The sequence below is a fragment of the Thalia democratica genome, chromosome 2, assembly GCF_965202585.1.
Source record: "Thalia democratica chromosome 2, ktThaDemo2.hap1.1, whole genome shotgun sequence".
Taxonomy (NCBI): domain Eukaryota; kingdom Metazoa; phylum Chordata; class Thaliacea; order Salpida; family Salpidae; genus Thalia; species Thalia democratica.
The window spans coordinates 55,455,357-55,483,002 of NC_139166.1; the positions used below are offsets into that span (position 1 = coordinate 55,455,357).

Consider the following 27,646-nt stretch of genomic DNA (forward strand, 5'->3'; position numbering starts at 1 on the left):
AACATATTTGATCAATTAAAATTAAACTTAAGGTAATATAAACTGAGTAAAATATTACCAAGTACTACCTAAAACAATGAATAAGACTATTTTGATAAAGATTTTTAAAGTATAGTTCATTATTATTGTTCAAAATGTTTTAAGTAACACTTCACTGAAGGTTCAAAAATAATTGAGGTAAAATATAAAAGCAGATATATTTCTAGTAATTATTAAAAACATCTAGAGAATTAATTACTTATTTTTTTGTATTGAAAGCATTTGACAAAACTAACACAAATTAAAAACCAATTAGAATTTTTATATTATGTGAGAATTTTCTTATTGTTCGTGTATACTTAAGGCTTTTGAATAAGACTAAACAATAATTCTAATAAAAAAATGCTGGATTTACATATGCAAAAATATAGCTATTTTAATATTGACTTTTTTACAAAAGATAAAAAAAATCAACTGTTTTTTTAAAATTGACTTAAAGGAAAATAATAAACACAACATTGTGAGTTTCTAAGGAAAATAAACACTAAAAAACACTAAAATTACACTACAGTTTAAAAACTAAGCTTACTTTCAGTTGAAAAGTTACTATGTTTATATTTTTGTACTTTTTTGTACTTTGATTTATTAATCTTATTTGATAAACGTTGTTTTACTGATAACTTTTATTACATAAATTTATTTCTACAATGTAAGTTTTTAATGACCAGATTTGATCAATACTGATATTAAACAAGTAAAAAATAATATTTCTAAAAACTTAAAGTAAATTAGATTTATGTTTTCAAATGCTGAAAATAACTATAAAAAATTATCTAATAAATAATTCGGTTGAAAATATTAAAAACAAAGTACTAAAACACTAAAACTCTCAATACAATTTATACATATTTTGAAAATAGCAAAATGTTAGTGTACTTAATTTTTTGATATGATCTTATTATTTACTACCCTTTTATTATAAACATGTTATTTTACACAAAAAAGTTGACATAAAAAGTAAGATTACGTTTGATTAAATTGAAAATAGAAAAACTTTATAGATATTCAATTTTGTTTAAAAAATATAACAATAAAAATATTTATTTTCTGTCAGAGATGACATTGGTTTAAGTAACAAATATATCTTTATCCTAAAAAATGTTAGTAATCAGTGAAGTTGAAAAAAAAATTTTTTTTTTTAAGTTTTGCAAAATTATGAGCGCCTTTAAAGTGCAAATACACCTAATTTATTAAACATAAAAGAAAAAAAAGTTCTACAATACTTAAATTTTAAATTAATAATACAGAAAAGCAGACTGATTTATTATATATGTTGTATCTTTTTAATAAACAATAAAGCAATATAGTGTACATAACTACTTTTTATTCAATATGTCTTTATAGGCCTTATAAAAAGAAAATTATGTAGTCACATACAAATAACAAAGAAGTCTGCATTTTTTAATCGTTTATTTTCACTGACTAAAAAAAATCTTCAGTTTTATACTCTTTTTTTTTAGTTTAAATTATATTTGCACAAAACAGATATACTTTCATTTTTTCATAGTAAGTGCTTGTATTATTGATCTAATAGAACTAGCATAATACAATTCTAAATGATTTTTAACAAAAAAATAAAAATAAAGAGTTTTATAAAGTAAATACTTACATGTTATTAAATTATTGCCCTCTCGAGTAAAAACTTTGAGTATTTTACTTTAATTATTCTTATACTAAATATTATTACAAAAGGTTAGCGAAATCTTGTTATCTATTTTATTTCATATATGTGTAACATAAAAAGCCAACCGTTTTTTCATTAAAAAAAATTATACAAAATACAGTGAAAATTTTATTTAGATAAGCACAAAAAAAGATTCTACAGAAGATATAAATCATATATGTTTGAAAACTAACTACTGGTTTTTTCGGGTAGGTGCCAAATTTGCACGAGCGTACAAAATTCCACGGAGGGAAAAATTGCCGAGGGCACAAAATTGCACAAAGATACTTTTGCACGGAGGGTCAATTTTTTACGAAGAGATTTTTGCAAGTATTGATTTTTTTTTAATTTTTTTATACAATTTATGTTTTTCATTTTATTATGTTTTTAATTTTAATATTTTTTACTATAACTGTTATTACTAACCCTTACATTGGTCGGTAACTTTTTTTTTCTTTTTATTATTTCATTAACTAATTTTTTATTTTTTTATTAGTTATTGTTTGTTTTTTTTTATTTCTACTATCACTGGTACCCCTAACCCTTTTTATTTTAAGTAATTTATTTTTATTTAATTTTTTTTTTTTTAATACAAATTTTTATTATTTAAATATTACTATCACTATAACCCCTCTAATCCTTACCCTCGGTCGGTAGTTTTTTTTTATTATTTATGTTTTTTTTTCTTTGTATATATTTATATTTATTTATATGTTTTATTAAATATAACAATGAAAATATTTAATTTTACCAGAGATGACATTGGTTTTAATAATAAATATTTCTTTATTTAAAAAATTTTAGCAATCACTAAATAAAAAAAAAGCTTTTCATAAGTTTGAAAATTTATGAGCGCCTTTAAATTGTAAATACACCTAATTTACTATATATAAATAGTTAAAAAATTTGAGAACTACAGTTCTTTAAATTTAAATAAAAAAAATAGAAAAGCACACTGCTTTATTCATAATATATGTGTTGTATCCTTTTAATAGAAAATAAAGCAATATAATATACATAACTACTTTTTATTTTTTATTTTTAATCCTTATACAAAGAAAATAATGTAGATCAAATAAAATAAATAACAAAGAAGTCTGCAATTTTAACACCGTTTATTTTCACTAACTATTAGAAAAAATACTCAAATTTTTAGTTGAAATTATACATACTCAAAACAGATATACTTGCATTTTTGTAGTATCTGTTTATACTAATGGTTTACTTACATAATTTATTTCTAAATAATTATTAAATAAAAAAATTGAATTAATAGTTTTAAAAAGCAGATATATACATCTTATTATATTGTTGCCCTCCCTATAAACGACTTAATGTATTTTACGTTAAATATTTTTATTCTAATTATTTATACAAACATTTAGCGCAAATTCATTATCTAAATTAATTCATATATATGTAGGATATAAAACCAATCTTTTTTTCATTAAAAGTTAAATATAAAGTTTTTACAAAGTAAATAAAAGATTTATTTAAACAAGCATAAATATTATAAATCATATATGTTTGAAAACTAACTCCTACTTTTCTCAGCCTCTGTTAAAAACTTATGAACTAAAGTAGAGGTTATTGAATCAAAAAAGTCCATAATTGGTCGTAATTCGTCTACGTCCGTAACGCATTTAGGATATATAAACAACAGTTTTACGAGAATTTACAGATAAAGCAACAATGGCCCGCACAAAACAAACCGCTCGCAAATCAACTGGAGGAAAAGCTCCCCGCAAGCAACTTGCCACCAAGGCTGCACGCAAAAGTGCGCCAAACACCGGAGGTGTCAAGAAGCCCCATCGTTACCGCCCAGGTACCGTTGCTCTTCGTGAGATTCGTCGCTACCAGAAGTCCACCGAGCTTTTGATCCGCAAGCTGCCATTCCAACGTCTTGTGCGTGAAATCGCTCAAGATTTTAAGACCGACTTGCGTTTCCAGAGTGCAGCTATCGGCGCTTTGCAAGAAGCAGCCGAAGCCTACTTGGTCGGGCTTTTCGAGGATACCAACCTGTGCGCCATCCATGCTAAGAGAGTGACCATTATGCCAAAGGATATCCAGTTGGCTCGCCGCATTCGTGGTGAACGTGCTTAAGGAGCACATCTAGTGTTTCAAACATTAGCCCCCCGGCCCTTTTAAGGGCCACCAAATAAGTAATTTTGCAACGTAAATTAAACTAGAACTTATAATACAAAAAAATTTTATACGCAATAAAGTTTAAAAGTTTTGTTTTTCTTTAGAGAAAATTTTCAATTTTTAAAATATTTTCGTTAAGAATCTAATTTTGACTTAATTGTTTAAAAGTTCTTAAAAACGACTTATAGCACACGACTTGTGGTTTGTACACACCGGCCCTTTTTTTTAACTTGTAAATTGAACAAACAACTTTTAGTAGTGTTCATCATTAACAATTCAGAAGAGTTATATTTCGTTAATTTAACTCGATAAATTTCGAGTTTATATTTGTTTCAATCAAAACATGTTGATAATAATTTCATTTTTTAGAATATCAAAGCGAGAAAAGAAAAATATTGTTTAAGTGAAAATTTAAATAAAAAACTCCAGTAACTTTATAAGAAAATAAAGCTTATTTGTTTAGATTTTTAAATATTATTTTAAAAATTAGAAGTTTAAATGCAATTAGAGAAAAAAATTCCAAATATTTTATGTTAAAGTTTATAACTGTAAAATTATAAATACAAATTTTGTCATAATAAGGGTCGCAGTTTAAAATACACACTTTTATTCAAGCAAAACAAAGAAAAAAAAAGTTTATTTACTTCAAACACTTGACGCATTGTTTTGTAATTAATTATAAACAAATCTGCTAAACCAACTGCATATTGAAAAGTTAATGCTAAAGAATAAAAATATAACTAATGTTTTATATATGTTTAACGGTAAACGAAATAAAAGTTTTAGAACGTTTTACGCAACTATTAATAACAAATCGGTAGCATTTTAAATTAGGTAGTAAAAAAGCAAAAATAAAACTTTTTAAGCTGTTTTTTAGAAATTTAAACCTAGTTTAACAGTTCTTAATGACTTTGAAAAAATATTTTTTAAGTCTTAACTTTTTTATCATATTTAGTTTAGTAAAAACATCTATTAGTAATTAACTAATTATTTATTGTTTTTTTTTAGTTATTAATTTAAAAACATTTAAATGTGTTAATAATGATTAAAAAAGCTATTATTTTGTACATGCTCAATAGACAAATTAATACTTTTTTTAAATTAAAAGGTATAATTCAGCAAGTTTTTTTCAACGTAATTTTTGGTTTTGAAAGTTTTTGAATTAAGTATAAAAACGAGATCTGACGTAGTAAACAAAAATACATAAGGAAAAAAGAAAATGAGAGAACTCAAAAATACACTAGAGGGCGTTAAATTTATGCATTAGGCGAGGTTCGTAACGCTGCTATATAAAACAAAACATGTTAAAAAAATTATTCAGTAAATATGGCAGCATCTAAAGGTAGCAAGAAAGCAGTAAAGAACGTCCCAGCTGACGGCAAGAAGAAGCGCAGGGCTCGTCGCAAGGAAAGCTTCAGTATCTACGTCTACAAAGTGCTTAAGCAAGTACACCCCGACACTGGAATTTCCAGCAAGGCTATGAGCATCATGAACTCTTTCGTCAACGACATCTTCGAGCGCATTGCCGCTGAAGCTTCACGTTTGGCTCACTACAACAAGCGTTCAACCATCACCGTTCGCGAGATTCAAACTGCTGTTCGTCTGTTGTTGCCCGGTGAGTTGGCTAAACACGCCGTCTCTGAAGGTACCAAAGCAGTCACCAAGTACACCAGCTCGAAATAAATGGTTTGATCTAAACCAGGCTTTTTTAAGGGCCACCCAAATGAATTCTAATGCTTAATTAAAGTATTGTCTACGGTTTAATAAATATTTGACAATATTATGCTTTTATATAAATAATATGTAAAGTTTTTATGTAAAATAACCTAGACTAGGAAAATTCTTTTTGAAAACTTACTTTTTAGTATATGTTTAGTTTCGTTCTTTTTTACATCTTGTTAAAAATGTGCATTGTTTTATTTGTTTTAAAAGCCGTATGCAAAAGTAAAAGCTAACAAAGAACTTTCAGAATTAATAATGTCGAAAAGCTCCCAAATTACAGTTTGACCCTTAGTGGGCGCTAAAACATTTACATTAGCCGATGTTCGTAACGACTAGTACATATAGCTAATTTTTCAGAATTTGTATTATAAATCATCTCATCATGTCAGGACGCGGAAAGGGAGCAAAGTCAAAATCCAAGCCAAAGAGCCGTTCATCACGCGCTGGACTTCAGTTTCCAGTCGGTCGTATTCACCGTCTGCTGAGAAACGGTAACTACAGCCAACGTGTTGGTGCCGGAGCACCAGTCTACTTGGCTGCAGTATTGGAATACTTGAGCGCTGAAGTTCTCGAGTTGGCTGGAAATGCTGCTCGTGACAACAAGAAGTCTCGTATCATTCCCCGTCACCTTCAACTTGCCATCCGCAACGACGAAGAGTTGAACAAACTGTTGGGAGGAGTTACCATCGCTCAAGGAGGTGTGTTGCCTAACATCCAATCTGTTCTCTTCCAAAGAAGACCGCAAAGAAAGCATAAGTTGTTTAAAACAACAGGTCCTTTTAAGGGCCACCCTAAAATATTATCAACCACTTATTTATCAATGTGAAAAAGTTGTTAAGTTAATTTAATCGGTTTAGATTTTTTAACGATTAGTAATTAAGGTACAATATTTAGAGTTTCATGAAAAGTTTTTTTAAATATATATTTTTTGTCAAAGTTAAATATTTAAAGTTTATAAGCAACTTCATAGGAGCTTATACAAAAAGGCATCTATCAAGTATAAAAGATCAAAAACATAAACGAAAAATCTTTATAAAACCTTATGAAAAGTAATATGGTTTTACGTCGAGAAGTATTTATTGCTGTAAAATAAAAGCTATCAATGTTTTGAGCAAGATTGTGCAAATTTGAAGCAAAAATTTAAACGCATGGAATACTTATGTAAACTCTTAAATTAAGTTGTGTAAATTGAACACTAAGTGGCACATTTATGTTTCTTCGCGGTTCGTAACGCTCTTAAGTGAGTATAAATTCCGTCGTTTGAGCTGTAATACCATTCACTCATCAACATGTCTGGTCGTGGTAAAGGAGGAAAAGGTCTAGGAAAGGGAGGCGCCAAACGCCATCGCAAAGTTCTTCGTGACAACATCCAGGGTATCACCAAGCCCGCCATTCGCCGATTGGCTCGTCGAGGCGGTGTCAAGCGTATTTCAGGCTTGATCTACGAAGAAACTCGTGGTGTGCTGAAAGTATTCTTGGAAAACGTTGTTCGTGATGCAGTCACTTACACCGAGCATGCCAAGCGTAAGACAGTCACCGCTTTGGATGTTGTATACGCATTGAAGCGTCAAGGACGTACTCTGTACGGATTCGGAGGTTAATAAAATCAAACACCTCGGCTCTTTTAAGAGCCACCTATTCAACTTAAAGCAAGTAAAGTAACACAATTAATGAAATACAGAGCGAAACATGAATTGAAAAAAAAATCTTTACATTATGTTGTAAAAATACATAAATGATTTTTTTAACATGCTTTTAATTTGAATTATTGTGTGGAAACAACTTAACGAACCTATCAAACATTTTTAAGCTTTAAAAATTTTTCAAATTTAAAATTTTTGTCTGAATAAACTGTTTCAAGTGTCACAATGCGCTTTGCTGCCTCTAGTGTCTACATTCACTTCGTTTAAGTTCGTAACTGTGAAATTTTGTATAAATTAACTAATTTTCACATTGCTTCACTTATTTCAACATGGCCCGCACAAAACAAACCGCCCGCAAATCAACTGGAGGAAAAGCACCTCGCAAGCAGCTTGCCACCAAGGCTGCACGCAAAAGTGCGCCAGCAACTGGAGGTGTTAAGAAGCCTCATCGTTACCGCCCAGGTACCGTTGCTCTTCGTGAGATCCGTCGTTACCAGAAATCGACTGAACTTTTGATCCGCAAACTGCCATTTCAACGTCTTGTGCGTGAAATCGCTCAAGATTTCAAGACCGACTTGCGTTTCCAAAGCAGTGCAGTCATGGCACTTCAAGAAGCTGCTGAAGCTTACTTGGTCGGACTTTTCGAAGACACCAACTTATGTGCCATCCACTCAAAGAGGGTAACCATCATGCCGAAAGACATCCAACTTGCCCGTCGCATCCGTGGTGAACGTGCTTAAATTGTTCGTTTGTGAACAGGCTCTTATAAGAGCCACCTATATCAATCAAGCCGTAATATAATGCATAATTTAGATTAACAACTTACGTTTCAAGCTTTTTGCTAAATGTATACTAATTATTACCTGGGATTGTTACTCAAAAAATGTAATAAATATTTTTATTAAGTCTTCAAATTGAATAGTTATTTAGTAATTAGAAATAAACACAGGGTTCTCACTTCCCTATAAAATTGCAATATTCTGAAAAATCCTTAGATATTACGTTTTTTTTTGCACAATGATTGAAATTTGACAAACCAAAACAGTGACACGGCGTGGTTAACAACTCATAAAAAAAAAGTCACTCCCAAATATAAACAGTAAGCTAGCAAGTGGTTAGTTTAGTTTATTTCAATCTTTACTCATAGTATACTTCTCATGTTTCGTACAGCTAATCTTATAAATCTCTTTAGTTTAAAATAAAGTTTTAAGATATAAAAACTACTACTGCCGTCATATCGACCGTTTAAGACATCATACTTGTAATAACCCTAGTTTATCGTATACTGTTGAGTTTATTTCATTTTTCTAATGTTTCTTATAGCTAATCTAATAAACCTTATTATTTTTTAAAAGATGTTTCAAAAATATAGAAAAATTATTGACGCCATTGTTGGCTGTATAAGACGAAATAATTTTAATAACAATGAGCCATTGATCGAAAACATTTAAGTTTTCTCTTTTTACATGTTTATTTTTGAATGCTAGCATTTGCTAGCTTGCTGTTTATATTTGGGAGTAATTAATTTTTTATGTGTTTTTCACCACGCGGTGTCACTGTTTTGGTTTGTCAAATTTCAATCATTGTGCAAAAAAAACGTAATATCTAGGGATTTTTCAGAATATTGCAATTTTATAGTGAAGTGAGAACCATGTGTTTATTTCTAATTACTAAATAACTATTCTATTTGAAGACTTAATAAAAATATTTATTAGATTTTTTGAATATTTTTTTGCGTAACAATCCAAGGTAATAATTAGTATACATTTAGCAAAAAGCTTGAAACGTAAGTTGTTAATCTAAGATGCATTATATTACGGCTTGAATGATATAGGTGGCTCTTAAAAGAGCCTGTTCACAAACGAACAATTTAAGCACGTTCACCACGGATGCGACGGGCAAGTTGGATGTCTTTTGGCATGATGGTTACCCTCTTTGAGTGGATGGCACACAAGTTGGTGTCTTCGAAAAGTCCGACCAAGTAAGCTTCAGCAGCTTCTTGAAGTGCCATGACTGCACTGCTTTGGAAACGCAAGTCGGTCTTGAAATCTTGAGCGATTTCACGCACAAGACGTTGAAATGGCAGTTTGCGGATCAAAAGTTCAGTCGATTTCTGGTAGCGACGGATCTCACGAAGAGCAACGGTACCTGGGCGGTAACGATGGGGCTTCTTAACACCTCCAGTTGCTGGCGCACTTTTGCGTGCGGCCTTGGTGGCAAGTTGCTTGCGAGGTGCTTTTCCTCCAGTTGATTTGCGGGCGGTTTGTTTTGTGCGGGCCATGTCGAAATGAGTGAAGCAGTAAGAAAGTTAGTCAATTTATACAGATTTTTACGGTTACGAACTTAAACGAAGTGAATGTAAACACTAGAGGCAGCAGAGCGCATTGTGACATTTCAAACAGTTAATTCTGACTAATATTTTAAAATTGAAAAAATTTAAACTAAAAAATGTTCGATCGGTTGTTTTAAATTAATTTGTAAATCAAAAAAAACTCCTTAAACTTACATATATGTCGTTAACTTGTTTCCACACATAATTAAAATTAATAGCATGTTATAAAAGTTGTCATTTGTGTATTTTTACAACGTAATGTAAAGATTTTTTTCAATACGTGCTTCGCTCTGTATTTAATTAAATGTGATAATATCACTTGCTTTAAATTAAATGGGTGGCTCTTAAAAGAGCCGAGGTGTTTGATTTTATTAACCTCCGAATCCGTACAGAGTACGTCCTTGACGCTTCAATGCGTATACAACATCCAAAGCGGTGACTGTCTTACGCTTGGCATGCTCGGTGTAAGTGACTGCATCACGAACAACGTTTTCCAAGAATACTTTCAGCACACCACGAGTTTCTTCGTAGATCAAGCCTGAAATACGCTTGACACCGCCTCGACGAGCCAATCGGCGAATGGCGGGCTTGGTGATACCCTGGATGTTGTCACGAAGAACTTTGCGATGGCGTTTGGCGCCTCCCTTTCCTAGACCTTTTCCTCCTTTACCACGACCAGACATGTTGATGAGTGAATGGTATTACAGCTCAAACGACGGTGTTTATACTCACTTAAGAGCGTTACGAACCGCGTAGAAATGTAGATGGGACACCTAGTGTTCAATTTAATTAACTTAAGAGTTTACATGAGTATCCCGTGCGTTTAAATTTTTGCTACGAATTTGCACAATCTTGCTCAAAACTTTGATAGCTTTTATTTTACAGCAACAAATACTTCTCGACGTAAAACCATATTACTTTTCAAAAGGTTTTATAAAGATTTTTTGTTTATGTTTTTGATCTTTTATACTTGATAGATACCTTTTTGTATAAGCTCCTATGAAGTTGCTTATAAACTTTCAATATTTAATTTTGACAAAAAATTATATTTAAAAAAACTTTTCATGAAACTCTAAATATTGTACCTTAATTACTAATCGTTAAAAAATCTAAACCGATTAAATTAACTTAACAACTTTTTCGCATTTATAACTAAGTGGTTGATTATATTTTAGAGTGGCCCTTAAAAGGACCTGTTGTTTTAAACAACTTATGCTTTCTTTGCGGTCTTCTTTGGCAAAAGAACAGATTGGATGTTTGGCAACACACCTCCTTGAGCGATGGTAACTCCTCCCAACAATTTGTTCAACTCTTCGTCGTTGCGGATGGCAAGTTGAAGGTGACGGGGAATGATACGAGACTTCTTGTTGTCACGAGCAGCATTTCCAGCCAACTCGAGAACTTCAGCGCTCAGGTATTCCAATACTGCAGCTAAGTAGACTGGTGCTCCGGCACCAACACGTTGGCTGTAGTTACCGTTTCTCAGCAGACGGTGAATACGACCGACTGGAAACTGAAGTCCAGCGCGTGATGAACGGCTCTTTGGCTTGGATTTTGACTTTGCTCCTTTTCCGCGTCCTGACATGATGAGATGATTTATAATACAAATTCTGAAAAATTAGCTATTTGTACTAGTCGTTACGAACCTCGGCTAATGTAAATGTTTTAGCGCCCACTAATGGTCAAACTGTAATTTGGGAGCTTTTTTACATTATTAAATCGGAAAGTTCTTTGTTAGCTGTTAAAATAAATAAAACAATAACATTTTTAACAAGATGTAAAAAAGAAAGAATCTAAACATATACTAAAAGGAAATTTTCAAAAAGAAAAATTTTCCTAGTCTAGGTTATTTTACATTAAAGCATTACATAACAATTATTATTTATATAAAAGCATTATATTGCCAAATATTTATTTAACCGTTTACAATACTGTAAATAAGCAGTTCAATACATTTGGGTGGCCCTTAAAAGAGCCTGGTTTGAATTAAACCATTTATTTTGAGCTGGTGTACTTGGTGACTGCTTTGGTACCTTCGGAGACGGCGTGTTTAGCCAACTCACCGGGCAACAACAGACGAACAGCAGTTTGAATCTCGCGACTGCTGATGGTTGAACGCTTGTTGTAGTGAGCCAAACGTGAAGCTTCAGCGGCAATGCGCTCGAAGATGTCGTTGACGAAAGAGTTCATGATGCTCATGGCCTTACTGGAAATTCCAGTGTCGGGGTGTACTTGCTTGAGCACTTTGTACACGTAGATGCTGAAGCTTTCCTTGCGACGGGCCCTGCGCTTCTTCTTGCCGTCAGCTGGGACGTTTTTTACTGCCTTCATGCTACCTTTAGATGCTGCCATATTTACTGAATAATTTTTTTAACAAGTTTTGTTTTATATAGCAGCGTTACGAACCTCGTCTAATGTATAAATTTAACGCCCTCTAGTGTATTTTTGAGTTCTCTCATTTTCTTTTTTCTTTATGTATTTTTGTTTACTACGTCAGATCTCGTTTTTATACTTAGTTCAATATTTTCAAAACTAAAAATTACGTTGAAAAAAACTTGCTGAATTATACCTTTTAATTAAAAAAAAGTATTAATTTGTCTATTGAGCATGTACAAAATAATAGCTTTTTTAATCATTATTAACACATTTAAATGTTTTTAAATTAATAACTAAAAAAAAAACAATAAATAATTAGTTAATAACTAATAGATATTTTTACTAAACTAAATATGATAAAAAAGTTAAGACTTAAAAAATATTTTTTCAAAGTCATTAAGAACTGTTAAACTAGGTTTAAATTTCTAAAAAACAGCTTAAAAAGTTTTATTTTTGCTTTTTTACTACCTAATTTAAAATGCTACCAATTTGTTATTAATAGTTGCGCAAAACGTACTAAAACTTTTATTTCGTTTACCGTTAAACATATATAAAATATTAGTTATATTTTTATTCTTTAGCATTAACTTTTCAATATGCAGTTGATTTAGCAGATTTGTTTATAACTAATTATAAAACAATGCGTCAAGTGTTTGAAGTAAACAAACTTTTTTTTCTTTGTTATGCTTGAATAAAAGTGTGTATTTTACACTGCGACCCTTATTATGTGAAATTTTGTATTTATAATTTTTAAATTATAAACTTTAACAAAATAGTTTGTTAATATATATTTAAGAGTTTTTCTCTCTAATTACAGTTAAACTTCTATTTTTTAAGATAAAACTTATTTTACCTTAAATTTTACCTTAAGTATTTATAAAAGTTACTATATTTTTTATTCTAAATAACCAAAAAACAGTATATTTTCATGTAAAGTTACAGGCATTTTTTATTTAAATTTTTATTTAAACACTTTTTTTCGTTTCTCGCTTTGATACTTAAAAAAAAACTTATTATCGCCACGTTTTGATTTAAATAGATTTATACTCGAAATCTATCAAGTGAAATTAACGAAATATAACTCTTCTTAATTATTATTTATGAACATTAGTTAAAGTTCTTTGTTTATTTTATTATTATTTTTAAAATCTAGTTTAAAACATTTTAAGCTTTATAAAGCAAGCAAAGACAGAACAAAATTTGAGTTTCTAAAAAGAATAGTTAGTAAAATATAAAAGTTTTTAGATTATTCATAATTTATTTAGAATAAACTAATACTGTTTTTATCACAACAGTGACAGAACTTCTATTTTTTTAAAACACTAATAAGTACTACAACGAGTTTTTTAAATTTTATTATAGCTACTAAGCAATATCCATTTTACTTTTGAAGTTTGAAACTTCGTACTGCTGTTGAAACATGCAGTAAAGTTTATAAGTTGATTTCTAAAATTGCGGCAAGCCTTCAAACGAGATAAACTCTTTTTTCTTTTTTTTTTCTTCCTAATTTCGCATGAATGTTAACATTGCAATATAACGACCTACTAAAGTAAGAAATTATTCCTTCTTTAGTTTCATTTTATACATTTTTTTTTTAATTTTATAATTTTTATAAACTTTAGATTTTTTATCAGGTACTGTTTAATTTCAAAAAACAAAGTTGATAAATCATTAGTATTAAAAATTTGTCTTAAAAGTAGATTTTAAAAAGTCTATGATAATTAAAAATAGTGCAAAATATAATTCAATCAAAATAAAGATAAAGCTTACCTAAGTATTAAAATGAAGACCTTCTAAGTTATTTTTTAAATTAAATAGTTCAAAACCTCTTTTTTTGTAACGAAATTATTTACATAAATTTACAAGAGTCACTTGGAAATCAAATAAAAATTTTTACTGTTTACCAAATGAGTAGCTATAGTTGATAAGCAAAAAAGTAAGTTACAATTATTAAGTAAATATATTGGTTTAACTTAATATTTTTATTTTAAAGCATTTTATTTCACATTATAAGACTTAAACTTTAAACGACGTATTTTTTATAGTTGAAATAACAAAGTTAACAAACTTTTGTATTTTTTAATTTAGATTAATTTCGTTATTTTTCATAAAGCAAATCAATGCTAACAATCAAATTATGACCCAGTCTGTCATGCACAATTAACAAATACAACATATGTACCTCAACAAATACATTTTTTAAAGTGAATTTTCGAAAAAGTCTAAAACGTTTTTAGCAGTACATATATACTATAAGTTTGACTATATATTATTAATATTAATTATTTTTGTATTAATTTAAACCAAAATAGTACGTCTTGACACGCTCCTTAATATCGGCTACCTTGTTAAACGCTTATTTATGACAGTTTATTTGTTTTAAAATTTTTAGTTTGTTTTAGCATTCATCTTTTTTTCTTTTTAAAGTTTTACTACATATACAAATAAAAATATACACGCATTATTTTCGCAGCTTTCCGAACCCCACATTATATTCTACAAAAGCTAAACTATTAAATATCAAAAGGTCGATCTTATGACTCCAGTAACTGGAGTCCAGTTACGTTTGTTTAAAAACTTAATTACTCTTTATTACAATTGTGAAAAAAAAAACTGTTTTGTTATTTTACTTTGTACTTTTTACACTATAGTATTGTTTATTGAATGAAAAAAAAAAAGTTCAAAAACTTTGGTTTAAGGTTCGGTTCGGTGTACAAAAAAACCTTCCGGTTATCGAGTCGTACACGACATGCTTATGAAAAATCTTACAAGCTAAAAGATTTAATTTTTTATCATTTAAATACTTAATACTTTGATCTTTAGATATAAAACCATCAGTTAATAGAAATGAAAAAAAAAACTTAATGAAAATTAACTGAATTTTGTGTATAAAAATGTACTTAAAATATTTGTTTAGTAACATAAGAACTAAAACATAGTTATAATTTTAAATCAATTTATAAAAGGAGATAAACAATACTTATAGCAAACAATTGATTACTTGAATGATAGGTTACAACCTCTTTATAGAAAGTAAAAATTTAATACGCTAAGATATCTTTAAGTTCAATTTTATTAGTATTTTGTGCTAAATGTTTTATTTTTTATTTTATTTAATGGTTTTTGTTAGCTGCAAAAATAATTTCACATTCGTATAGATAAATAAACTATTGCATAACTTGTTAATAACTTAAAAGAAGTGAATTCTATCATAACTGAATTTAAATTTTATAAATAAAAATAAAAGACAAGTAAGTTAAATTTATTCTTTTAATACGATTAGAAAAAAACATTATAAGATAAACAATAAAAAAATTACTTCTGTTTTAAAAAATATTTTTTATATTATTAATACTTGTCTAAGTCTAAAAATGTAGTATTACAAGACAAAAAAAGTTGTAAACATAAAAAAGAAGTTTTTTTTTTCTTGTTTTCTCAGAAAAAGAGATTTTTCAACATAAGTTTGTAAAAAACAGTTATCGCAACGTACTATTTAAATACTTAAATTACTGTTAAAGTATATACATCTATAACTTATTTTTACGTTGAAATGCTAAATAAAAACAAAAAGTTTGTAAGTAACCTGAACTAAATTCAAATAGTAATCTTAAAAAACAATCGAAACAATAATCAGATAGAAAATGCTGCAATCTAGACTAAATAACTGTGACTGTAACCAAACAATTTAACTTTTGAACAAAAAAAAAAAAAAGGATAAAAAGTTGCTTATTAAATGACAAATACTATTAACTCTTAAAAAAAAGTAAATAAACGAGTAGCAATGGTCATTAAAGACCTTTTTAATCGGTTTTTAATAATAACTTTTAATTCATCCTGGAAGTTTCCCAAATGACTTATATTTTTTAAATAAAATGGTAGCTCAGTCCATAACTTACCTCCTTGGTAGTATGGCGATTTATGAGCTACTTTGCTGTTGAATCTAGGTAGGAAATAATTTGTTTCTGAAGACCTGGTATGATAATTATGGATGCTTTTTACATTTATATAGTAATTCTTTAAGTTATCTGGTAACAGATTATTGTTACACTTTTACATAAACAGACCTAATTGATATAAATACAGAGTTTCAACATCTTTTTTTTTTTTCTAAGTTTTTAATTCTCTTACACTGTCATCATATTTCTTATAATGTATGCATCTAAATGCTCTGTTTATGAGAACATTGATATCATTTATACACTTTTATTTGCTCTTCCTACGCACAACAAGCCATATCTAAAATTGCTCATAAGCAAAGAATTAAAGATCAAATGTAATGCTTTTTCATTTAATAAGTGTTTGGTTTTATATTATACACCCAATGCTTTTTGTAATTTTGTTTTTATAGTTTGTATGTGTTCTGAAAACTTTTAGATTCTGTCTATAATTATTTCAAAATATTTATAGCTATTTGTGTTTGTTATAACTGTTTTACCTATTTTCACATATTTTTAATTTTTCCAGAAACTAGTTTTTGATTGAGATAGAATAATGCTTATGGTTTTAGTAAGACTTTACTTAAGTTTTTTTTTCCCATAAGCCAATCTGATACCCTTTTTAGTTCTGTGTTAAAATTTTTACTGTCATTTATGTATATTTTTTTTGTGAATGTTTGTATAAAATTGTATCATCTGCAAAGTTGAGGACGTTAAGACTAGTAATATTATGTAAGTAACTTATATGTATTAGAAATAACAACGGTCCTAGTACTGAGCTTTTTCGGTACCCTAACTTCAATTTTTTCACAGGTTGATTCATATCCTCCAAAGCTAACGAACTGTTTCCTTACATCTGGATATGAGCTGATTAGTAGATACATATTTCCTCTAACACCATAGCATTCCAGTACCCTAAGTTATATATTTCTATCTACACTATCAAATGCTTTACTTAAATCCAAAAACATGATTTATATTTTTATTTATAAATATATCGTCTTGCACTTACACTTCTTGTGTATAAAACATATTAATCTTATTTAACTACAAATTTACAAATAATTAGAAGTAGTCAAAAAACAATTGTATGATGAATCCCCTTTCAATTTTGATCAAGTTTCAACGGTGCATAATTATTGAAAGGTGGCCCTTATAAGGGCCGGTGTTTTAACACCAGAATCTGTGTGCTCTAAGCACCTTTACCACGGATGCGGCGAGCCAATTGAATGTCTTTTGGCATAGATGGCGCACATGTTGGTATCCTCGAAGAGTCCGACCAAGTAGGCTTCGGAAGCTTCTTGCAAAGCGCCAATAGCTGCACTCTGGAAACGCAAGTCGGTCTTGTAATCTTGAGCGATTTCACGCACAAGACGTTGGAATTGCAACTTGCGGATCAAAGGTTCAGTGGACTTCTGGTAACGACGAATCTCACGAAGAGCAACGGTACCTGGGCGGTAACGATGAACCTTTTTGACGCCACCGGTGTTTGGTGCACTCTTGCGTGCAGACTTGGTGGCAAGTTGCTTGCGGGGGGCTTTTCCTCCAGTTGAAATGCGGGCAATTTGTTTTCTTCGGGCCATTGTTGTTTCTACTGTAAATCAGATAAAACTGTTGTTTTTATACTCAGTTACGGACCTATTTTGGTGACTTATTTTGAACTTTTTTTATTCAAAATTCATAATTTAAATTGATAAGTTTTCAACAAGGGCTGAGTAAATTATGAGTTACTTTTCAAACATATATGAGTTATAATTTTTTTTGAGTTTATATATATAAATCTTGTTTTATACTTTGTAAAAACTTATAAATCATTTTTCAATGAAAAAAAGTTTAGTTACCCACATATTAATTGAATTATATAATAAGTTTGCGCTAAACTTTTATAATAGTCTTTAGATGAAAATATTAGTACTGTAAATTAATTATATACCAGAGGTGGCAATGAATTAATAAAATGTCTATTTTTACTTTAAAAAACTGTCTGTTTATTTAATGTATAAGTTCAATCAAGCTGTAAGTTCAAAATCAGAAAGATTCCACTCATTTATTACTTCAGACAGCAAAACAATTTTATTTAATTAGAAAAGCTATGTAGTATAGCTTAGAAAAAAACTGTCTAAAATACAAATAAACCATTTACTCACAAAGCTTTCATCATTTATTGACATTATCAATATAGCAAACGGCTGTGAAAAATAGCAAATTTAAATAAAAAAACAGAGTTTAAAAACATAGGAAAAACTATTTTAAAAGCAAAAAGTAAAGAAACTAAATTTTGCTAGTTTACAGAAAATATTCTTTTTAAAATTATAAACAAACAAACGTTTAAGTTAATAGTTAAAATAAATTAAACACTATTTAAAAAAGAATGCTAAATTTAAATTTCTAAAAAGTAATAAAATTGATGCTTATTTTTAGTTGTTTCATCCAAAAATATTATCTATAGTCTAAATTATTAGACTTGGTTGATCCAAAAATGCAACTTTGCATGCGTCACTGTATGTTAAGGTTTTCCAAATTGTTCTTATAAATAAAATTATAGTGTATGTATATTATATATTAATATCTTCTATTTTTATTAAATTTTTAATTTTAATTTTTAAATTTTATTATTAATTATTAAATTGATTAATTTTAATTTTTATTTTTTCCAACTAGCTCTATTGGCTGTTCATCTATTACTAAAACTGTTTTTTTTTTGTCCTACGTAATTACTATCACAATTTGTGCATACTGCTGTGTAAATACCTAAATTCTAACAGTTCAGATTTGGTCTCAGTTTTACTGTTTCACCTTCAAGGTTAACAACTCTTTATCTAACACCATATTTTCATGTTGATCATGATTTCCACAAAAAACACATTTTTTACATTTTTTGCTAAAAGTAGTCTTTGTTTGTTGTTGTTTGACAATTTGAAAGTAACTGTTCAGTGATTGTATAAAGTTTGCTGGTTTTAAGAATGAAATTTTACATAATAGAAAGAGTTTTGAGGCTTCATAGGTGAATTTTAAAATCTTCTCGTACCAAGAAGACCAATAGATACTTTTGCTGTTTATTTATTTATTTGGTGTTTTCTCATTCATTTTCCTTTCGAATTTTCTCAAGTTAGTCTTCTGTTTATTTTAGGTTGAAATTGGTTTTGAGTTTTTCAAACCTTCATAGTAATTTTCTTTTCTTTCATTTAATCTTTTCATTCTTTTCTGTGCTCCTGTTATTATTGCTTTAAAAGTATTCAGAGATTAAAGGTATAGAAATTGAAGTGTCTAAAATTTATAAGAGCTTAGATTCAAACAAAACCAATGGTGAGGATAGTATGTCTGTAAAGATCCTTAAGAAAGTAAACAATTTTATATCTTCAATACTAAGTGAATTAATAACTAAGCATTATATGAAGGCGTATATCCAAGTAGCCTAAAACTTGCAAAAGTAATACCAATTTTTATATCATGAACAAAAACTTTACCAGGAAATTATAGACCCATTTCAACTCAACTTATTTAAATAAATATAGGAAAAAGTAATCTACAGCCGCTTGTACAGTTTTTTTTTCCAAAAACATTATTTAAAATAATTCTCAGTTTGGTTTTCGAAAGAACTATTCCACCAGCTTGGCTTTTTCAGAATTTTTTGAAGGGGTATTGTCCAATTTGATAAAGGAAACGTAGTTTGTGCAGTCTTTTGGGGTTTAAGTAAAGCATTTGATAGTGAATTATAAAATATCTTACAAAGGAAGTTGGAGTGTTATTGTGAAAGAGGCAGTATGCATCTACTAATTAATTCATACCTAGGTGGAAGAAAACAGTTTGTTAGCTTTAGAGGATATGAATCAACCTGTGAAAAGTTGAAGTTGGGGTACCACAAGGCTCAGTATAAGGACCGTTGTTATTCCTAATACATATAAATGACTTACAAAATAATACTACCCTTAAAGTCTCCAACTTTGTAGATGATACAATGTTATACAAAACATTCACAAAAGACACATACCTAAATGACAGTAAAAATTTTAACACAGAACTAAAAAGGGTACCAGATTGGCTTATGGTCAACAAACTTAAACTAAACCTTGATAAAACCAGAAGTATGCTTCTACATCAATCAAAAAATAGTTTTCAGAAAAATATAGATCTTAGTGTAAAAATAGGTAAAACAAATAAAAAAACAAATAATTGTAGGTATTTGGGAGTATTTATAGTCAGAAATTTTAAGTTGGTCAGAACATTAAAAAACTATAAAAACAAGATTACAAAAAACATTTGGTGTATTATACAAAAAAGACATTTCTTAAATAAAAAAGCATTATATTTAATCTTTTATTCATTGTTTATGAGCAATGTTAGATATGGTTTGTTGTGCTAGGGAAGAGCAAATAAAATATGTATAAATGATTTCAGTGTTCTCATAAACAGAGCTCGTAGATACATACATTATAAGAAATATGATGATAGTGTTAGAAAGTAAAAAACCGAAAAAAAAAAAAATTGAAAGTTTGTATTCATACGAGTTAAGTCTCTATATTTTTACACTTAACAATGATGTGCTACCAAGTTGTTTTAATGATTACTTTAAAAGTATTTAAGGTAAAATTCCCAGTGTAGAAATACTATTTTATTTTCTTAAGTCAATATATGTTCAACGATATGAACGAATTGGAGTGTTTATTTTATTATCTTTTGACAATATTTATGTTTTTAAGTTTAAGGTACTTTATATAAAAATATTTTAGAGATTTTCAATTATCTCTGTTGACACTGTCTCATTCTCTGATATCACTATTTTGTCATCAATAAATTGTCAAACCGTGAGTGCTTTATTAAGTTTTGTCGCGTTTATCAATATATAGTGCTATCATGCGTACTGCTTTGTTTTATATATTATCTTCTTTGTATAAAATCTGAAAGGACATAACAAAAAAAAATATGCATTTATTATTGCTATATTTATTAAAGTTATACTTTACATTTAATAAAACAGCCTTTATTTCTTGCTTTTTTTAATTATAATTAGTTTACTACTCAAATTTGTTCTGTTTTCGTTTATATTTAATAAATTAGGTGTACTTGCATTTTAAAGGCGCTCAAAATTTTGCAATAACGAGACAAACTTACTGTATTTTACTTGTAAAACCATCAATTTTCACTAACATTTTTTAAAATAAAGAAATTTTTGTTATTAGAACTAATGTCATACAAATTAAAAATAAATGTCTTCATTGTTATCTTTTTTACAAAATTATATAAATTTGAAGTTTTTCTAATAACTTAATCAAAAGTAATCTTAATTTTATTTCAACTTCTGTTTGTAATATAACATATTTATACTAGAAGCGTAGTAAATAACAAGATCATTCTTCATTAAGCTGAGTATTTTATCAACTTGCTATATTTAAAATATGTATTAGTTGTATTTAGAGTTTAAGAGATTAAACGCTTTATTTTTAGTATGTTAAGCATTAATGAACCTTATTAGATAATTTTTATTTGTTATTTTCAGCATTTTAAAAATAGTCAAAACCTGAGTTAATTTTAGTTTTTGAAAAATAATCTATCAACTTATTTAATATAAATGCCAATCAGCTCTGGTTGATAAAAACTAACATTGTAAAGATAACATTTTCTAATGATAAATATCGGTAAAACGAATTATTTAAAAAACAGGTTAAAAATTCAGTTTAAAACGAAAAAAAAAAATTAGACGACGTTTGTTTTATAATTAAAGTTACAAAATTAAGAAGTTTTTGTAGTTTTCTTTTTTTGAATAAGTTTCATTATTTTTAAAACACTTTTATTCTTAATAGCAAACCAATGCTAACATTCAATTTAGAACCCAGCCCGTCATGCACAACTAACAAATACAACATATGTAACTCAACATATACATTTTTTAAGTGAATTTTCGAAAAAATCTATAAAATTTCTTTTGAATTATATACTATTAGTTAGACTTTATATTGGAAACTTTAATTATTTTACGTATTTTTTAAAATTAAAATACTTTGTCTCTGACCGCTTCTTGTAGATCGGCTATCTTGTTTATGTTTATGAATTATTTCATATTAAAGTATAGTTTGTATAAACAGTTATAGTGCTTTTTTTGTTACTTAAAAAAGTGTAAAATATAGATACAAAAATTTCGCATTTTTCCAACCCCTGCATTATAACGTTCAAAAGGTCAATTTAAAAATTGTTTGACTGTTGTAAATTATTAAACATCAAAAGAATGCTTGTATGACTCCGGTTACGTTTGTTTAAAAGCTTGGCAGGGTTGCCAGTAGCTTAAAAAATTTTTTTCCAGGTTTTTGAAAGTAAACGTTTTGTGTCTATTATCAGTTTAAAGTTGAGTTCAAGGTTAAAAGCTGTGTTAAGTAGTATAACAACATCGAGAAGATAACTTTAAATGTGTCTTTCAATAAAAAAAAATTGATAACGACAAAATATTTTTTATCTATATGATAGACTTTCGTGTCCATTTAAAATTTTGTAAAAATTGCTCTAAGTTCAGGTTTTTTAGTAATTTTTTCAAAATTTCAGGTTTTTAATTTTTTTTTTCAAAATTTCTCAAGTTCTAGGTTTTTACAGGATTTTAGGTTTTTTGGTAAGCCTGAAATTGATAACTCTTTACTACTACTGTGAAAAATTAAAACTGATTTGCACTTTTTACACCTGTTATATATATATATTGTCTTACGCTTACACTTTTTGTGTAATCTAAGCCAATTTAATGAACTACAGATTTAAAAATAACTAGTGGTATTATGAAAATTTCAATATTTCAAAAGCAATTATTCTAAAATGAATATTCTTCTAATTTTAATTCAGTTTCAAAGCTTCTAATTAAATCGACACTGTATCAGTGTTGCCATAACTCAAGTACTATAAGCTCGTCACACTTAAAGAAAGTAAAAGTAGCTAGAGTAAATTGAGTGAGGAGAAAAAAGTCACATAAATCTTAAATAAAATGATACAATAGAAGTTCTTTACTAACTACTAAATTAATAATTTTAAGAAATAAAATAAAAAGTTTATAAGAACTTCTCACTTGTTAAGCAGTGATTTGGTAAATAGAACACTAAGCTATTTATTTCTTTAATTTACTTGATATAACTAATTTTAAAATAAAGTATAATATAAAAAGTTTATAGTAAATATACTGATTGCTTTTATTATTTGACTAAACGACTCGTGAAATATGTTTATAAACTATTAAATAAACTATGTTTACTTTGAGTACATTTTTATGGACCACACAACACAAATTTGAGACGTGGAAATTTCTACTGAAAGTTTGTTTGTTTATTGAACGATAAAAAAAGTGCTCAAAAATTTTGGTCTAAGTACCTGGTGTACATAGGAAGAAGGAACCTTTCGGTTATCGAGTCGTACACTTATGCAATTTTATACATAGTTTTAAAATAAAAAATATTAATTTAAACTTAAAAGTCTAAATAAACTAATTTAAACGTATTGCTAAGTTTAATTAAAAACTATAACTTCAAGATGTAGATGATAACATTTAGAATTATTATAATTAATAACGTGTACCAACTAAATTTTATATAAAACATCTTTAATATAAAAAGTAGCAGTAATTAGAAAAAAAAATTTGAATTAAAATAAATTTTTCAAGTAATACAACTACTTTAAATAGTTTAAAAAACAAATTTATAAAAAAAAGAAGCTTAGAAAAAAAATAGAGATATAAAAAAAATTTTTGTACTTACTGCAAAATTTATAAACAGTTCAACATTTAAAATTTCAGTTTTTAAGAAAACCAACAGAGACTATCATTTAAAAAGCAACTATGTAGTATTTAAAACATGGATTGATTTTTGTAGTCTTAAGAATAAATTTATAGCCATTATCGACATTAAGTTTTTCAAATTGACTGGTAGTCAAGCTGAGTAAACTAAGTATTCATATAAGAAAATTTAAAAAAATTGTTTTAATCTAGAGATATTTTGAGTATAAGAATTACAACAAGTTATAGTGAAATAAATAACATATTTTAAGTTTACCATTTTTTCAAACTTTTTATTGGAACGACATTGGAGTATACACTTATAATGTTTTTTATCTAATACAAAAACTGTAATTAATAGTTACTACAGCTGTTGTTTTACTTAAGATAATGTTTATAACTGTTAGCGACAAATAGTGGCGACGCTTGGTATTTTTGTTGGAGTACTTCAGATTGATATGGTGAAGTAAAACATCTCCTAGTTTGAAACATTAAGATTAAAGTCATAATGGTTTTATAAAAAAGACAATTAAGAAAAAATTTTTTTAGTTCTTAAGCCAAAAAAAATTTAACATCAACTTGAGTTCATCTTTATTCAAATATAAACAAATAAATTCAGTTAAAGAAAAGTATTTCATATAATTTTTAATTATAAGCTAAGTCTGTTTAAAAGTATTTTGATACACATAAAATTAGTAAACATAATCAAAAGCAGCAAATAAATTATTAGGCTGCTAAAAATTGTTATGAACATACAGCTAATAAAATTAAAAACATATCATAGAATGAGAAAAAAAAATTAGGAATAAACATAACTTAAATTCAAGAAGAAAATAAGTGTAATTTTACAAAAATTAACACTAAATTACTTTTTTACAAACAAATTGAAATAGATGTATATTTCTAAAATCTAAATAGTTTTCATTTTACTACAAAACATTTTTGTTCATATAGTATGTATAGATTCTCTTTAAAGTTTTTATTTGAGATGAAAAACACAAGTTACATGTTATAAATAGTTTACTACCATCCAGCATTATAAAAAATTAAATAAACTAAGCTTTTAAAAGAATTTTATTAACTTTAAGCTTGTTGGAAATTTTCTTGCTCTACATATACATGAAATTCAATGAAAGTTGAGCATTTTAAAGTCAATGATTTTTTATACAATGAAAATTTAATTAGCTACAATTTGGTAAAAATAAAGAGAAAAATAAACATCAGTATTTTTTTTAAAGATCTTAAAGTTGACTTGAAACGTAAAGAAACTTTTTATGAATTATAAAAATGCTTTAAACAGAAAATTTTTTCTTTCAAGTCACTTAATTTATTTTCATGAGTAAAAAGTGTACATCAAAATTTAAAAAATATACACAAGAAAGAATTTTCTATTAAGACTTTCTCCGTTTTGAAATAAAACTCTTTAAAAAGTTAACTACTACAGCAGAAAATTTGTATATGTTTGATTTTTTTATAAACATGAATATAAAAAACTAATTCTTTGTTCAAAAAAAAAAATTTAAACGATCTTGTCGTGGTGAACACTCGATAAATTTATTTAAAAAGCGAATGTTGTGGACTGTTTTACGCAGACTTTGTGACGTGCTTCCAGTATTAAAAAAACAAACATATTTTTATAAAAAAACAAACATTTTTTTTTTATAAGGAGTAAAACTTCCTTTGAATTAATATAAAATCAGCGCGTTTTCTTAAAAGAGTGAGTTCTAAAAACCATCCGTCACTAAACATTGTTAAACTGTGGGAAGTAACGTCGTAGAGAATCTATTCACTCAAGATATTAAATCAAAAGTTGCTATCGACGCATAAGGGACTAAGAGTTCGGAAATTCACTACGATTGTTGGGTGATAGTTAGTATAAATTCGAAGAAACTGTTAGTCTTGTAACTATTGTATTATTTTTTAATCACGTGTTGTAGTTTTTGCATGCACTTATTTCTCTTATAATTTTGTAAATAAATTTCACAACTAAAAAAGAAATATATTTTAGCTTAAACCTACTTTATTAAAATCATATATGTCGAAACATCATAATAAGAATAAGGATAATTATAAACCGTTGTCTTTACAACAAATCACCACGCGCTCCAATAAGAAGAAAATGGATACCAGGGCAGATACAGCAGCTCACAGTGGAGATCACACAGCGTCCGATAATAACCCGGAATCTTCGAAACATACGGTTACAAAAAAAATAACAGAAGAAAATCGCGCAAAGTCTACCTTTAATCCAAATGCTCCCGATTTAGATAACGTTATACGCGAGGGGGAAAATTCTTTTCCGTCAATTAACCCCCAAGAAAGTCAGGGAAATATTAATTTAGCTTCTCAAAACCGCGGCCTAGACGATCTTACGCTAGCACGAGAAATGTACAACCAAAAGCTAGCAGCGGTCCAAAAATTAGAAGAGCAGGAAGAACTAGTTAGATTGCGAAACGAAATTAGTAAGTTAGATATTAGATTAGGCTATAATAAGGTAGAACAAATACCAGAGCCTTACGAGCGCGAAATGCCACTAAAACGCGACCCTTTTTTTGAAAATTACGAAAATCAAAGTTATATAAATAATAATTTTAACGATACATTCAGAGCACAAAGATTAAGTAAAAAGTTTAAGAGATTAGACGTTGTAAAAAATCCTCGAGATACGATTAACTACTTTGAAGAAGAACTACATGGTGAAGGTATTGTAAACGATTTAGAAAAATACAATTATTTAATAGGGTTTTGGCCAAGGGTCGACATTTCTGATTACTATAAGATGTCTGAAAGAAATAAAAGAAATTATAGTTCACTAAAAAACTTTTGTTTAAACCGCGACAACGAATTAACTGAAATTTTAGATAAAATTCCTATCTGGGAAACTAAAACAACTTTTAATCAAATCTTTTCCACCGCCACGAAATGGGCGAAGTGCCCGGAAGAAGACAGAATAAAGTTTTTTCTAGCGTATTTAATGCCATCCTCAATAAAAAGTAAAATTAAAGAGTATTACGATGCGGAACTGGACGTCTTTAGACGTAAAAGTCAAGCTATATGGAACGCTCATAAGGAAAGCGCATTACAGTCGAATCAAGTGAATTACAATAGATATCACAGACCTGATCATTATACCAAAAAAAATAATTATCAAAGAAGGATGCGTTCTAACCCTCAACAAGAGTCTTATCATAGAAATAATAATACAAACAACAACCTTGGTCATCAACAACAAAATAGAAACAACTATAACCCGAACCAATCTTTTCAAAGATACCGAGATAATGAAAGGAGAGACTACAATTATTCAAATTCATATTCACGTCCTTATGCTCATACAAACAATCAAAATCGACAACAGGGAAACGATTCCCCGTCGTCCCGACAATAAGAGGAAGAGACGATGGGTGCAGAAATAAGCCTCTTAATAGATATCTTAGTAACGCTGTTAAAAGAGTTAATATATCCCATCGTACAAACCATAACCAACTTACAAATAATAAAACCAACGATATGCGAAATCCTAAATTAAATTGTTTTAAAAATTCCAATAACAAACCTGATATAACTCTAAATAGTCCAAAAAATTCTCTCTCAAATACTAAACTAATAACTAACAATAACCTTAATACTAATAGTTCAAAATGTAATAATATCTGGAACTTCAAAATTAAAAAGGCTTCACCTGTTAATTTTTATAAACTACCACAAAACTTGCTATTCACCATAGATAATAATTCTAATGTTTTATTTTTGGTGGATACCGGATGTGAGATTTCCATCCTTCCCAAAAATCTTACAAATGGCATTAATCACTATTTTAAACCACAAAGTAAAACAATTAAAGGAATAGGTAACACTCCTATACATCCTATAGGGAGTGTTGATGTTATATTAGAGTTTGGTAATTTAAAAGCTGTTAAACATAATTTTTGGGTCACACAAGAATATAGGGATTATGGAATAATTGGGTTAGATTTCTTAAAAACTCATAAACTCTCTATTTCTTTAGAAGAACTGAGGTTGTATCAATACAAAACCAAACGTGTAGTC

At 28.2% G+C, this 27,646-nt stretch overlaps 10 protein-coding genes across 10 annotated transcripts; 5 read left to right on the forward strand and 5 right to left on the reverse strand.

Annotated features, from left to right (window-relative positions):
* The first annotated feature begins 3,394 nt into the window (after nucleotides 1-3,394).
* LOC145829612 (histone H3.3-like) lies at nucleotides 3,395-3,805 on the forward strand. The gene has a single exon (XM_082937456.1). The coding sequence runs from the start codon at nucleotides 3,395-3,397 to the stop codon at nucleotides 3,803-3,805; it is 411 nt and encodes a 136-aa protein (XP_082793582.1).
* Nucleotides 3,806-5,173: 1,368 nt separating this feature from the next.
* On the forward strand, nucleotides 5,174-5,530 carry LOC145828737 (histone H2B 7-like). The gene has a single exon (XM_082936491.1). It carries the CDS (start codon nucleotides 5,174-5,176, stop codon nucleotides 5,528-5,530), a length of 357 nt encoding a protein of 118 aa, XP_082792617.1.
* Nucleotides 5,531-5,951: 421 nt separating this feature from the next.
* LOC145828738 (histone H2A-like) lies at nucleotides 5,952-6,395 on the forward strand. The gene has a single exon (XM_082936492.1). It carries the CDS (start codon nucleotides 5,952-5,954, stop codon nucleotides 6,393-6,395), a length of 444 nt encoding a protein of 147 aa, XP_082792618.1.
* Nucleotides 6,396-6,858: 463 nt separating this feature from the next.
* LOC145828739 (histone H4) lies at nucleotides 6,859-7,170 on the forward strand. The gene has a single exon (XM_082936493.1). It carries the CDS (start codon nucleotides 6,859-6,861, stop codon nucleotides 7,168-7,170), a length of 312 nt encoding a protein of 103 aa, XP_082792619.1.
* Nucleotides 7,171-7,541: 371 nt separating this feature from the next.
* Nucleotides 7,542-7,952, forward strand: LOC145829796 (histone H3-like). Its single transcript, XM_082937663.1, has one exon. The coding sequence runs from the start codon at nucleotides 7,542-7,544 to the stop codon at nucleotides 7,950-7,952; it is 411 nt and encodes a 136-aa protein (XP_082793789.1).
* A 1,130-nt stretch (nucleotides 7,953-9,082) lies between these two features.
* Nucleotides 9,083-9,493, reverse strand: LOC145829756 (histone H3-like). Its single transcript, XM_082937625.1, has one exon. It carries the CDS (start codon nucleotides 9,491-9,493, stop codon nucleotides 9,083-9,085), a length of 411 nt encoding a protein of 136 aa, XP_082793751.1.
* Nucleotides 9,494-9,915: 422 nt separating this feature from the next.
* On the reverse strand, nucleotides 9,916-10,227 carry LOC145828740 (histone H4). Its single transcript, XM_082936494.1, has one exon. The coding sequence runs from the start codon at nucleotides 10,225-10,227 to the stop codon at nucleotides 9,916-9,918; it is 312 nt and encodes a 103-aa protein (XP_082792620.1).
* Nucleotides 10,228-10,754: 527 nt separating this feature from the next.
* LOC145830283 (histone H2A-like) lies at nucleotides 10,755-11,129 on the reverse strand. Its single transcript, XM_082938239.1, has one exon. It carries the CDS (start codon nucleotides 11,127-11,129, stop codon nucleotides 10,755-10,757), a length of 375 nt encoding a protein of 124 aa, XP_082794365.1.
* A 410-nt stretch (nucleotides 11,130-11,539) lies between these two features.
* On the reverse strand, nucleotides 11,540-11,896 carry LOC145828741 (histone H2B 7-like). The gene has a single exon (XM_082936495.1). The coding sequence runs from the start codon at nucleotides 11,894-11,896 to the stop codon at nucleotides 11,540-11,542; it is 357 nt and encodes a 118-aa protein (XP_082792621.1).
* A 5,161-nt stretch (nucleotides 11,897-17,057) lies between these two features.
* LOC145829959 (histone H3.3A-like) lies at nucleotides 17,058-17,438 on the reverse strand. The gene has a single exon (XM_082937850.1). It carries the CDS (start codon nucleotides 17,436-17,438, stop codon nucleotides 17,058-17,060), a length of 381 nt encoding a protein of 126 aa, XP_082793976.1.
* Nucleotides 17,439-27,646: the final 10,208 nt, after the last annotated feature.

Bases quoted from the DNA above. Each gene is read 5' to 3' on its own strand.
- LOC145829612 (XM_082937456.1), top strand. From the start codon at position 3,395: ATGGCCCGCACAAAACAAACCGCTCGCAAATCAACTGGAGGAAAAGCT.
- LOC145828737 (XM_082936491.1), top strand. From the start codon at position 5,174: ATGGCAGCATCTAAAGGTAGCAAGAAAGCAGTAAAGAACGTCCCAGCT.
- LOC145828738 (XM_082936492.1), top strand. From the start codon at position 5,952: ATGTCAGGACGCGGAAAGGGAGCAAAGTCAAAATCCAAGCCAAAGAGC.
- LOC145828739 (XM_082936493.1), top strand. From the start codon at position 6,859: ATGTCTGGTCGTGGTAAAGGAGGAAAAGGTCTAGGAAAGGGAGGCGCC.
- LOC145829796 (XM_082937663.1), top strand. From the start codon at position 7,542: ATGGCCCGCACAAAACAAACCGCCCGCAAATCAACTGGAGGAAAAGCA.
- LOC145829756 (XM_082937625.1), bottom strand. From the start codon at position 9,493: ATGGCCCGCACAAAACAAACCGCCCGCAAATCAACTGGAGGAAAAGCA.
- LOC145828740 (XM_082936494.1), bottom strand. From the start codon at position 10,227: ATGTCTGGTCGTGGTAAAGGAGGAAAAGGTCTAGGAAAGGGAGGCGCC.
- LOC145830283 (XM_082938239.1), bottom strand. From the start codon at position 11,129: ATGTCAGGACGCGGAAAAGGAGCAAAGTCAAAATCCAAGCCAAAGAGC.
- LOC145828741 (XM_082936495.1), bottom strand. From the start codon at position 11,896: ATGGCAGCATCTAAAGGTAGCATGAAGGCAGTAAAAAACGTCCCAGCT.
- LOC145829959 (XM_082937850.1), bottom strand. From the start codon at position 17,438: ATGGCCCGAAGAAAACAAATTGCCCGCATTTCAACTGGAGGAAAAGCC.